General features: G+C 42.0%; 1 protein-coding gene across 1 annotated transcript in view; it reads left to right on the forward strand.

Moving 5' to 3' along the window:
* Positions 1 to 4279: 4279 nt before the first annotated feature.
* LOC111979528 (excitatory amino acid transporter 5) overlaps positions 4280 to 12329 on the forward strand; it is a 72582-nt gene continuing 64532 nt past the window's right edge. Inside the window, exons 1-2 of the mRNA XM_024010123.2 lie at positions 4280 to 4738; positions 11736 to 11815. Coding sequence (XP_023865891.2) covers positions 4598 to 4738; positions 11736 to 11815 — 221 coding nt within the window. The 5' untranslated portion in view covers positions 4280 to 4597. The remainder of the gene's footprint in view (positions 4739 to 11735; positions 11816 to 12329) is intronic.

Genomic DNA, 12329 nt, shown 5'->3' on the forward strand with positions numbered 1-12329 from the left:
CCAAAGACTGCTGGAAAAGACATTCCAGAGTGACAAGCTGGCTTCAGACAATCCAGAGACATGCCAAAAACGGCATGGAATTGCTTTAACACTTTTTTGTGCTACATGATCCATATGTTTGTTTCATAGTTTTTTATGTCTTCACTATTATTAACAAAATGTAGAAAATAGTAAAAATAAAGAAAAAACCCCTTGAATGAGTAGGTGTGTCCAAACTTTTGACTGGTATGTAACAGTACAGTGCATTCAGAAAGTATTCAGACCCCTTTTGAATTGTTTCACAAGACGGAAGCCAAAACGGAAGCCCACTCCTCAGTAAAAGGCACACTAAACACCCGCTTGGGAGTTTGCCAAAACAGCACCTAAAGGACTCAGACCATGAAAAATAAGATTCTCTGGAGAAACTCCCAAATACAGGTGTTCCAAGCTTGCAGCGTAATACCAAGAAGACTGTAATCACTGCCAACATGTGCTTCAACAAGTACTGAATAAAGGGTCTGAGTATTTATGTACAGTGGTGGCCAAAAAGTTTTGAGAAACATGACACAAATATTATATTTTCACAAAGTCTGCTGCCTCAGTTTGTATGATGGCAATTTGCAATATACTCCAGAATGTTATGAAGAGTGATCAGATGAATTGCAATTAATTGGCAAAGTCAATCTTTGCCATGAAAATGAACTGAATCCCAAAACAACAGTTTCACCCCGCCACAAAAGGACAGCCTGACATCAATGTCAGTGATTCTCTCGTTAACACATGGTGTGAGTGTTGACGAGGCAAGGCTGGAGATCACTCTGTCATGCTGATTGAATTCAAATAACAGACTAGATGCTTCAAAAGGAGGATGGTGCTTGGAATCATTGTTTCTTCCTCTGTCAGCCATGGTTACCTGCAAGGAAACACGTGCCGTCATCATTGCTTTGCACAAAAAGGGCTTCACAGGCAAGGATATTGCTGCCAGTAAACTAAATCATTCATTTATCGAATCATCAAGAACTTCAAGGAGAGCGGTTCAATTGTTGTGAACGAAGGCTTCAGGGCACCCAAGAAAGTCCAGCAAGTGCCAGGACCCATTCTTCTAAAGTGTGATTTCAGCTGCAGGATCGGGGCACCACCAGCAGTCTTGAAGGAGTTCCCACATATGCTGAGCACTTGTTGGCTGCTTTTCCTTCACTCTGTGGTCCAACTCATCCCAAACCATCTCAATTGGATTGAGGTCAGGTGATTGTGGAATGCCAGGTCATCTGACGCAGCACTCCATCACTTTCCTTGGTCAAATAGCCCTTACACAGTCTGGAGGTATATTGGGTCATTTTCCTGTTGAAAAACTAATTATAGTCCCACTAAGCGCAAACCAGATGGGATGGCGTATTGCTGCAGAATGCTGTGGTAGCCATGCAGGTTAAGTGTGCCTTGAATTCTAAATAAGTCACCAACAGTGTCACCAGCAAAGCACCCCAACACCATCACACCTCCTCCTCCATGCTTCATGGTGGGAACCACACATGCGAAGATAATCCGTTCACCTACTYTGCGTCTTACAAAGACACGGCAGTTGGAACCAGAAATCTCACATTTGGAATCATCTGACCAGAGGACAGATTTCCACCGGTCTAATATCCATTACTCGTGTTTCTTGGCCCAAGCAAGCATTTATTTGATCTGTAATCTGAGGTGCAGTTAACTCTAATGAATTTATCCTCTGCAGCAGAGGTATCTCTGGGTCTTCCATTCCTGTGGCGTGAGAGACAGATTCATCATAGCGCTTGATGGTTTTTGTGACTGCACTTTCAAAGTTCTTGAAATTTTCCAGATTGACTGATCTTCATGTCTTATAGTAATGATGGACTGTCGTTGTCTTTGTTTATTTGAGCTGTTCTTGCCATAATATGGACTTAGTATTTTACCAAATAGAGCTATCTTCTGTTTACCACCTCTATCTTGCCACAACACAACTGATTGGCTCAAATGCATTAATAAGGAAATAAATTCCACAAATGAACTTTTAAGAAGGCACACCTGCTAACCGAAATGCATTCCAGGTGACTACCTCATGAAGCTGGTTGAGAGAATGCCAAGCGTGTGCAAAGCTGTCATCAARGAAAAGGGTGACTACTTTAAAGAATGTCAATATAAAATATATTTTGAATCGTTTAACACTTTTTTGGTTACAACGTGATTCCATATGTGTTATTTCATAGTTTTGTTGCCTTCACTATTATTCTACAATGTAGAAAATAGTAAAAAAATAACAAAAAAAAACTTTGTTTAAATTATTTAAATGTCCAGAAATGGATGTACCAATTTCAGATTGCCTACTACAGTAGCTTATTCATCAGGTTTATACCGGTATCTATTGTCTATTTTTTAATCTCCCCTGTAATTATTATTATTATTATTATTATTATTATTATTACTGTAATTATCAAGTGCTATCTTGCGATGGGTGTAAATGAATCTAAATATGAGCAGGCAGGTAGAGCTGTAATGAAAAAGCCCTCAAGTTTGGCGCAGGCTTTCATAATTAAGAGCGAGAGAGAACCTTTTTCAGTCCCCTCATCCGCCACCTCATGATCATACATTTGACATCTTAACTATGGGCCCTGGTCAAAAGTAGTGCACTACATAGGKAATAGGGTGTCATTTGGGAAGCAGSCCCAGTCTGCTCTGCTGTAGGCTTGGTAACAGTAGCAGGTGTGTGCGCCTGTTAAATTTACCTAGGATTAGGATTATAAAGTACCTCAGTATGTCACAGGAATTCACACACATTCTGCCTGCAGGGAACTGGAACTGGCGATGGAGGACCATGTGTGTCTGTGCTTGTGTGTGTGTATGTCCGGGGCTGTCAGCGTTGAGTGGAAAACACCTAATTAGAGTTTCCATCTAGTAGATCTAAAGTTGCCAAATTTTAAGACATATCTATCCCTCTCCCTCACAATCCTGCACAGGTGTGTGTCAAGGCAGGCCAACAGCCCAGACAGTCTGGCAGGGTCGCAGGGTGGCATCTGTGGGGCGCTGGGCATATAATTGAATACCTGTGTTAGAACTTTAGAATAGACATTGAGATCCTAGCAACATGACAAAAAATCATGCATCTTGGTAAAGRAAAACTTTAATAAAATAACTCAGAAAATATGATACAAAATTGCATAAAACAATGCATTTGTAGATATATCTGCACAATATGTTTGTTAGCTAGCTAGCCAGACAGTTTTTGATTCCATTATTTTATTTGTATTAACTGTCAATATAACGACATTCCATATTAATAATGGCTGTCGGTGGCTGTTGGGTTTGGGTGAATGGCTATGAGTGGCTCTGTGGTTACATACAGTGTCAGGGAGGATCCAGGAGGCCTCATTTTACCTGATTACGCACATCGTCATGGGAACGAAGCTCAGCACACGAGTGTGTCYGGTTCCCTTGTCCCTGGTGTGAAGCAGTACGTCTCTCCCTCTCCATCACACACACACGCAGGTGTTTCATTTCTTTATTATTTGCCTTCTGTCCCCTTACAGCCGTCCTGTTGTGTGTGTGTGTCMGTGTGTGTGTGTGGTGTATGTGTGTGTGYGTGCGTACATACCTGTGTGCGTAAGCATGTGKTTGCTTGTGTGTCTGTGTGCAGTATGTGTACATTATGTGTAACACCACAGATCAATAACCAAAATATCCTTCATCAATCAAATCAATCAATCAAATGTATTCATAAAGCCCTTTTTACATCAGCCGATGTCACAAAGTGCTATACAGAAACACAGCCTAAAACCCCAAGCAGCAAGCAATGCAGATGTAGAAGCACGGTGGCTAGGAAAAACTCCCTAGACTCCCTTAATGGGTCTCCACATCCCCCTCCTTTCCCTCCCCACTTCCAAGGCCAGTGGTTTTTCCCTCCTCTTGTTGTCTCCTCCATCTTTTTTGCAGTTGCCTGGCTGGAACAATCCTCGGTCTAATTGTTGGTAGGTCTTTAATCCTGCCAGATCCCAGTAATGCAGCACAGTGCAGTGTAGCATGGCCCGGTCCGCTCCTAATAGGATCTAGTGTATTAACCCTCAGGACAATACTGCCAGCTGTCGCAGACTAGAGCCCCCTACTGGCCGTAGAGAGAGAGAGGGAGGGAGAGAGAAAGAGAGAGAGAGAAAGAGAGAGAGAGAGAGAGAGAGAGAGAGAGAGAGAGAGAGAGAGAGAGAGAGAGAGAGAGAGAGAGAGAGAGAGAGAGAGAACGTGTGTGTGCCTGGAAAGTGTTCTTAGTCCTGTGTGGAATGACAGAGAGAGCAGCTCGTGGAGTCGCAGAAAACCCCCTAGAGTGCTTTATCCAAAGAGAGGACAACTGCCTTTCTCCCTACTACTTTCTCCTGCAAACCTATATCTATTCCACTTTCCATCTCGATCTTCCTCTTCTTAGTTATTTTTCTCTCTTTAATCACTTTTCAGTCCCTCCCTTCTCTCCCCGTCTCTTTGTCTCCGTCTTTCACCCAACCCTCTCCTGCTGTCCAGTCTGTCGCCTCTCTACTCGCTCCACATGGTTGACTGAGTGACCGACCAGGGAGTGAGTGTCCGTGTCCGGGACTGTGGAGGACTTTCCGGGAGAGTCAGGATGGCGGTGAACTTTGCGGAGGTGCGGGGCCGGGTGAAGAATGTGTGTGCGCAGAACGGGCTCCTCATCCTGTCTGTGTTGGCTGTGGTCATTGGCTGCATGATGGGCTTCCATCTGCGGGGCAAGCAGCTCTCCGACCAGGTCAGTGTCAAAACTAACACCCGCGGGGTGTCCTGTTCCCTCAACCAACCAACACCCTCCCTTCAATAGTACCCTTCCTTCAATAGTACCCTTCCTTCAATAGTCATTCCCACCATCCCATTAGGACCTGTTCCTTTACACCTCCGCTACAGTTACCACTCCTCTGTTGACCTGAAACACCCTGGGTCTCCTGTTCCCTTACCCCCCAACACCCCCACCCCACGACAGGTAGCCTAGTGGTTAGAGCATTGGGCCAGTAACCGAAAGGTTGCTAGATCAATTCCCCGAGCTGACTAGGTAGAAATCTGTCGTTCTCCTCCTGAACAAAGGCTGTTCACCCACTGTTCCTAGGCTGTCATTGTAAATAAGAATTTGTTCTTAACTGACTTGCCTAGTTAAATAAAAAATTAAAAAATCCCTGCTCCTTACAAATGTGGTGCCCCTGAAGTCCTTGACCCACTACTCTGCTGCCCCCTCTTCTCCCTGTCCGCTGGTCCCCCTGTCCTCCTATCCTTGAAAAACACCTTACATAAGAACTGTGTCCTCCCAAAAATATCCCCAAACATTCCCCTCTTTCTTAACACCAACCTCTCCTCGAACACAGCTGTTGTCCTACCATGTGAAAAAAAACGACCACCGTCTTGTACTACCAAGTGACAATACCAACCTCAACACTGGGATTGAATTGTGAATTACCACACACACTTATGTTGTAGGTGTGTGAGCGCTGAGGTGGGTGCAGAGAGCCGAGGGGGTTGAGAAAGAGGGAGATCGCTCTATAAGCTGTTGCTGAATACAGACTATCCAACAAAGCCTCTCTGCTCTTTAATGTCGCAGTGCCATTKGCTGCTGTTGCTTAGTGGCTAGACCTGAGGCTAGATCACGGTTTTGTCTCTAGGATGACACCGATCAGACTGACTTATGAAAAGAGACACATTTTCTGTTTACAAAATAGCTGGCATACTCAGTTAAAAAATGATGTTAATGTTCAAACTTTTCCAAACACAACTCATCCAGTGATTCATGCTGTCGGGTAATGCTCTCCGATCCTGTCCCTATTGATTCGTTTGGCTTCACTTGTCCTGTACGTGTTTGTTTTCAAAGTAAACATCGTCTCATCAGCCGCGCTCCATATTTGCGAGATGAAGTCTGTCAGTGGCTGTCGCTGTGGCTGTGGAGGCTTAGCTGTGAATCACATAGATGGGCTATAAGAGCAGCAGACTGCTGTCCTTCCCTGTTTTTTTTCTTTTCAATATTTGTTGAAAAGGTATATTCACTTGATTTGGACAGAGATAGATTTGAATAAGACAGGGGRATACAGAGAGGTGGGGAGCTGCAGAGTTACCCGCTAGACCAGCTTCAAGAATGGYATTCGCTGGTTTATCAGATAAAGAACAGAATACATTGAAATTGGACTAAGTTCATTTTGAGGGCATTCTGTTCAAATTAAATATACAAAGGTAATTACGACACACAATCGGCTGTGCTAATTTTACACATGGGGGGCGTGACAATCCACCAGCCCTGTGGGTTATGAAAATGAACATTGACTGTTTGTTCTTAGTGACTGTCTTATTACATTGTGTACCGGTGTACTGGTATCATGTAATTTCAATGATTGACGTAATAAAACAGGAGTGTATGAATAATTGGTTATGTGACATTATACATGATTTAGAATGTACACTGAGTGCACAAAATATGACAGAGTGACCAGGTGAATCCAGGTGAAAGCTATGATCCCTTATTGATGTCACTTGCTAAATCCACTTCAATCAGTGTAGATGAAGGAGAGGAGACGGGTTCAAGAAGGATTTTTAAGCCTTGAGGCAATTGAGACATGGATTGTGTATGTGACAAAAGATTTAAGTGCCTTTGTACGTGGTATGCCAGGCGCACCGGTTTGTTTCAAGAACTGCAACGCTGCTGGATTTTTAACGCTCAACAGCTTCCTGTGTGTATCAAGAATGGTCCACCACCCGAAGGACATCCAGCCAACTTGACACAACTGTGAGAAGCATTGGAGTCAACATGGGCCAGCAACCATGTGGAACGCTTTTGACACCTTGTAGACTCCATGCACCGGCGAATTGAGGCTGTTCTGAGGGCAAAAGTTGGGGTGCAACTCAATATTAGGAAGGTGTTCCTAATGTTTGATATACTCAGTGTATAATTCAAGAAGGAAAAACAACTGTGTACATCTATGGAGATGACAAACTTTGCAGAAAATAATATCCCAAATTGGAAAAGRAGGGTTTCCTGGGGACAAAATAATATGAAGTTACAAAACATGGATATCTCTTCCAGCAGTTACCGTCTGTATGTAGCCCACGAGACCGAGTGGATTTTGTCAAAGTAGTATATTTGATAAGAGTCTGAAGCTCTGATAATACCACAACATTGCAACCATTTAAAGATCCATTAGACTGGTGGATAAGAGAACAAGGAGAAGGAAATGGCTTCGGTTTACAGTAGTAGTGATGGTGATAAGAGCTACTCATTACTGACATTAAACATCCTAGTTGGTTTTCTTTGAACATTCCATATGTTCTAAACATTAGTCCCAAAAAGATCCCCCCCCCMAAAAAAACRTTATCTCTGGTGCTGTCATATAAGTGGAAGAGGAGACTTAGGAGAATATGATGGGAAAATCAACAAAGTGGAATTCAAGAGGCATCTAATGGTGCCTTTGGGAGGGTTTTGGTTTTCTGTTGAAGTAGTTCCTCAATAGCTACTCTTCTGTCTCAATTTTTTACCAAAAACATGCCTGTTCAAAGGTGCTGTATTTCTGCTCGTGGTGGAATKACACGTTTCTTCGAGATGGCCTTCCAAAATATCCAGCACTTCCTTCGTTTATATGACTGACCAAGTGGGATGTTGTTGGTTGTTTTTACTGAGCTTTGTGCTCCATTCCTACCTTCTGGCTAGTTGCTACTCACGGTGTTCTCTTGAACACAATTGCTACTCACAGAGTTTACATATGCAGCAAAATTCTGATCTTTTGCCAAATTATTGGTAAAAGATCTGATCTGATTSGTCAAAAAKATCATTTAATGCCAAAGATCCGAATTAGGCTGCCCGTATAAACGCAGCCTAGGAGAACACAGTGGGAAGCAACTTCCCACTTGGTCAGTCATATAAACGAAAGAAATGCTGGATATTTTGAAGACACTTGTAGTACTGCAGATAGAGCTCCACCAGGTCGAGCAGAAATACAGCACCCTTGAACAGGCACGTTTTGGCCAAGATTCTTAGACAGAAGAGTAGCTTTTCAGGAACTACTTCTAACAGAAAAACCAAAACCCTCCCAAGGCCTCTTCAAACACAGACACAAGGCTGCCTGTCTGTGTTTGGCTGCCTGTCTGTGTTTAGACAGGCAGCCCAATTCTGATCTTTCTTTCACCAATTGGTCTTTTGACTAATCACRTCAGATATTTTTCAGAGCTTATCTGATTGGTCAAAAAAACAATGAGTGATTTTTTGTTGTTGTTGAATTGGGCTACTTGTCTAAACGCAGCTACAGAGTCACAGTGAATCCAGTAGCTATTTTACATGGATTAGACTAATGTTGTACTATGGAGGGGAAGCAAAGGAAATGTTTGAGGGGTAACCAATATTATACTATTATTTGTTATGAGAGTTGGTTTTCTATCCCCTCTCTCTGCTGTGAGGTAGAGTGGGTAGGAGAAAGTAGAGTACTGGAGGTGGAGGAGGTCCTGGGGGTGTAGCCATGTCGTCATAGGGAATGGGAGTGGGGGAGTAAGTGGATTGGTTGCACACAACATAACACCRCCCCTACTCTCCCCCTCCACTGTCTTGAAGGTTATTTCTCAAACCGRCAATGGTTTGTTCTGCACTAGCGCAAAAAAACAAACCATACAAAGTATACACATTGTTGAGGTAGAGGGAGGAACAATTGAATGTTTGTTTGTGTTGTATGTCTCCTGTTTCTCACACTGAGAGATGGGAATGGTTTATATACCTTTTTTCCCGCCACCTAAAACTAGCCTATAGCRAAAGGATCGTCTAATATAATTAACCAGATTAATAATTTGCTTMATTTGAGAGACTGTGATGTCACTGCTTTTAAGCCTTGTTCACTCTGGCAGTTTGAAGTCACTAAAATCACATTTTTATGCATATTTGAGTCGGTTCTTTTTCCTGTAGTCTGAACAGCCCAAAAGCACATCGAATCGGATATTTCAAGCCATCTTCGTATGTTGTTTGAAAGCAGATACTAATCTGATTCCTGGCCATACAACTTCACATTTATGTCATTTAGCAGACACTCTTATCCAGAGCGATTTACTGGAGCAGTTAGGATTAACCTCTCTTGGGTAGGGGGCAGTATTTTGATGTCCGGATGAAAAGCGTGCCCACAGTAAACTGCCTGTTACTCAGGCCCAGAAGCTAGGATATGCATATAATTGGTAGATTTGGATAGAAAACTCTAAAACTGTTAAAATTATGTATGTGAGTATAACAGAACTGATACCCCTATTTTCAATGGCTATCACTTTTATTATAAGGCCAAGTCCTCCCAGATTGCAGGTCCTAGGGCTTCCACTAGATGTCAACAGTCYTTAGAAAGAGTTTCAGGCTGGTTTTTGGAAAAATTTGCCAGAAAGTTTAGTTTTTCTAGGTGGCTCCCATTTTGGCTGTAGTGTTTCCAAGCGCGTGGAAGAGAGCGCGKTCTTTGGTATTTTTCTCCRGTAAAGACAATAACGATTCTCCGTCTTAMATTTKATYGTTTATTTACATATTAGGGTACCTAAGGTTGGATTATAAACGTTGTTTGACTTGTTTGGAAAAGTTTGTTAGTAACGTTTGGGATTCATTTTGTATGCATTTTGATGGAGGGAAACTGGGTTGATTATTGACTGAAGCGCGCCAGCTAAACTGTGTTTTTATGGATATAAAGAAGGACATTTTTGAACAAAAGGACCATTTGTAATGTAACTGGGACCTTTTGGAGTGCCAACAGAAGAAGATCATCAAAGGTAAGGCACTTTTTATATCGCTATTTCTGACTTTCGTGTCGCACCTGCCTGGTTGAAATATGTTTTTCATTGCTTTCGCGGTAAAGCCTTTTTGAAATCTGACAAGTTAAGCTTTATTTTGATGTATTACACTTGTGATTTTATGAAAGTTAAATATTTATAATACTGTCGTTTGAATTTCGTGCTCTGCAATTTCACCGGATAAGAAGTTTTAAGTGACTTTCTCAAGGGCACATTGACAGATTTTCACTTAGTCGGCTCGGGGATTCAAACTAGCAACCTTTCAGTTACTGGCCCTACACTCTTAACGACTAGGCTACCTGCCACCCTCGTGTCTGAATGGTCAAATCGGATTTATTTGCCCTCAAGTGGTAGACTGTTATTTGGCATATCTTGTTGCTTGCTAGCTACTCTGTTGACAGTTTGACAAGAACATGTGGTAGCTAACTAGCTTGCTAATTCTTTACAAACAAATGTGTGAATGTGCTTGAATGCTAMACAGATAGCTAGTTGACTGCTGTGGCTAGCCAAAAAAGGACTTGTTTGAACACACCCGTCGTTACTATGACAACTAGCGTAGCCGTGTCAGCAAATGACTGCTGTCTGAACACACATAAATCTGGATTGGTCACGTGTAACTTGTTGTTTGGACAGTCAGTTTCCAAAACGCATTTGAAAAACAAAACTGATTTGAGCATTAACACCTGCAGTGTAAACAAGGCTTCAGAGCAACTGGCTCAAACTAATCTTCCCAAATCGAGATCTCCACACAATTATTGTAAAACCCTCTGAACCCTAACCCCGGTCCATTTTCCCTCCCATTTTGCTGTCCTGCTATCATGCAACAGATGTATTGCATGATATTAAATACAAGATGACCCTTCAGGTGTTGTATAGCGATACTTTATTGGTTATGATATGATCAACCTCCCAAAATGTCACTGGGTGTTTCATTTATTGGGATTAGGTGGTTATAMTTGGGGCAGTGTGTGCATGTGCCACCTGTGTTCGGCAAATGCCAGGGCCTGATACCAGCTGTGTGTGTGTCTCTCTCACCCGTGACACACACACACTCACTACTAATCAGCCCGCCATTTGACTGYAGTGATCCTGATCTAATCTCCCTCTCCTCCTGTCTTTCCGCCCCCTCTTCCTTCCCAATATTAAACAACAGCTAAAGCTCTTTCTAAAGCTGTTATCATCTCTCAGACGTATTGTGTTTGAATTCATCCCTCTCTCTCCCTTCCTCTCTCTCTCTCTCTCTCTCTCTCTCAAAACCTTCTCTCTATCTCTCCACACCTCTCTGTTCCTAATAATTTTTTTTCTCCCACTACTCTCCATCCCCCCAACCATCCCTCTCTCTATCCTCCTCACATCCACATCCTAAGGAATTGTAAACACCTCCCGTCTTGGTAAATACAGTAGAACAGATGATAGAACATCCACCTCTCAGGTATTTACTAACAGATGCCTATTTAATTGTTTATCTGGATTGAATATTCCCATTCGTATCACAATGTAACTTGCCACTGAAGTTTTAAAGGGGATCATTTTATGTTGCTGAGTAATTTAGAACCACAATGTGCTCATTTGAAACACCACTTTAAAATACTTCAATACGCACTCCAGCAATAAAAACATATATACTTTTCCTGTTGAAAAACAATATCTGACATATAAATACAGTAATGTACACACACTTAAGGGTAAAAACATGTTTTGAGCAACGTAGTGTTTTTTTTTTTTTACACATATGCAAACTTCACGGAGTAGGCCATTCAAGGAGTTGGTCTGATGGTGGTCTCATTAAGTGTGTTTTTACCTTTCGTGTACATTACTGCCTTTATTCTTTAGGAATTGGTKAAGTTGGCTTTTTACAGTGTGGTAAATCCAAAATGCCTAACTACAGTAAGCCTACCCAATATTTACAGTAGGTCTATCTACCTATCTACCCTAACTAACATCCTGCTCTGTTTGTCTTCTCTGTGTTTATGTAGGAGGTGATGTACTTCCAGTTTCCTGGAGAGCTCCTGATGAGGATGTTGAAGATGCTCATTCTGCCCCTCGTCGTCTCCAGGTAGGAACACAACATAGGTAGTTAGGTAGTTAGGTAGTTCACACAACCCCCACCCTCCTTCCAACACACACACATACACAGTACTTGGAAAATATTTGTGCTTGTATTGGTATTCGCTGACAACAACAAAAAACAACTACATCTACTTCCATGCCCTGTCCTTCTGACTTGGAAACTAGCTGCAGTATGTCCTAGAATTTGCTGTTGTTTATTTACAAGATTACATTTTCAGGTCATGCAGATCTGCTGTTGTTTGCAGAACTGTGAGTGTATTTGGCGTTAACTACATATGACTGCTGAGAAATGTAAAAGAAAACGACATAAACACATTCAATTCCCTCGTTTAAAAAATAACTAAAGACCTACCCATTCAAGCTAGCTTTTAAGGTTTGATTTCTTAATCTGTGTAAAGTATATTTTGCATTAGCGGGTAATGTTTTGATCTATTGTGATCGTTTTTTAAAAACGTTTTGATGTATTGTTGCTGTTTTTGTTGTTGTTTTTAGTTTTCTTA

Source organism: Salvelinus sp. IW2-2015, linkage group LG19 (assembly GCF_002910315.2).
Source record: "Salvelinus sp. IW2-2015 linkage group LG19, ASM291031v2, whole genome shotgun sequence".
Lineage (NCBI taxonomy): Eukaryota > Metazoa > Chordata > Actinopteri > Salmoniformes > Salmonidae > Salvelinus > Salvelinus sp. IW2-2015.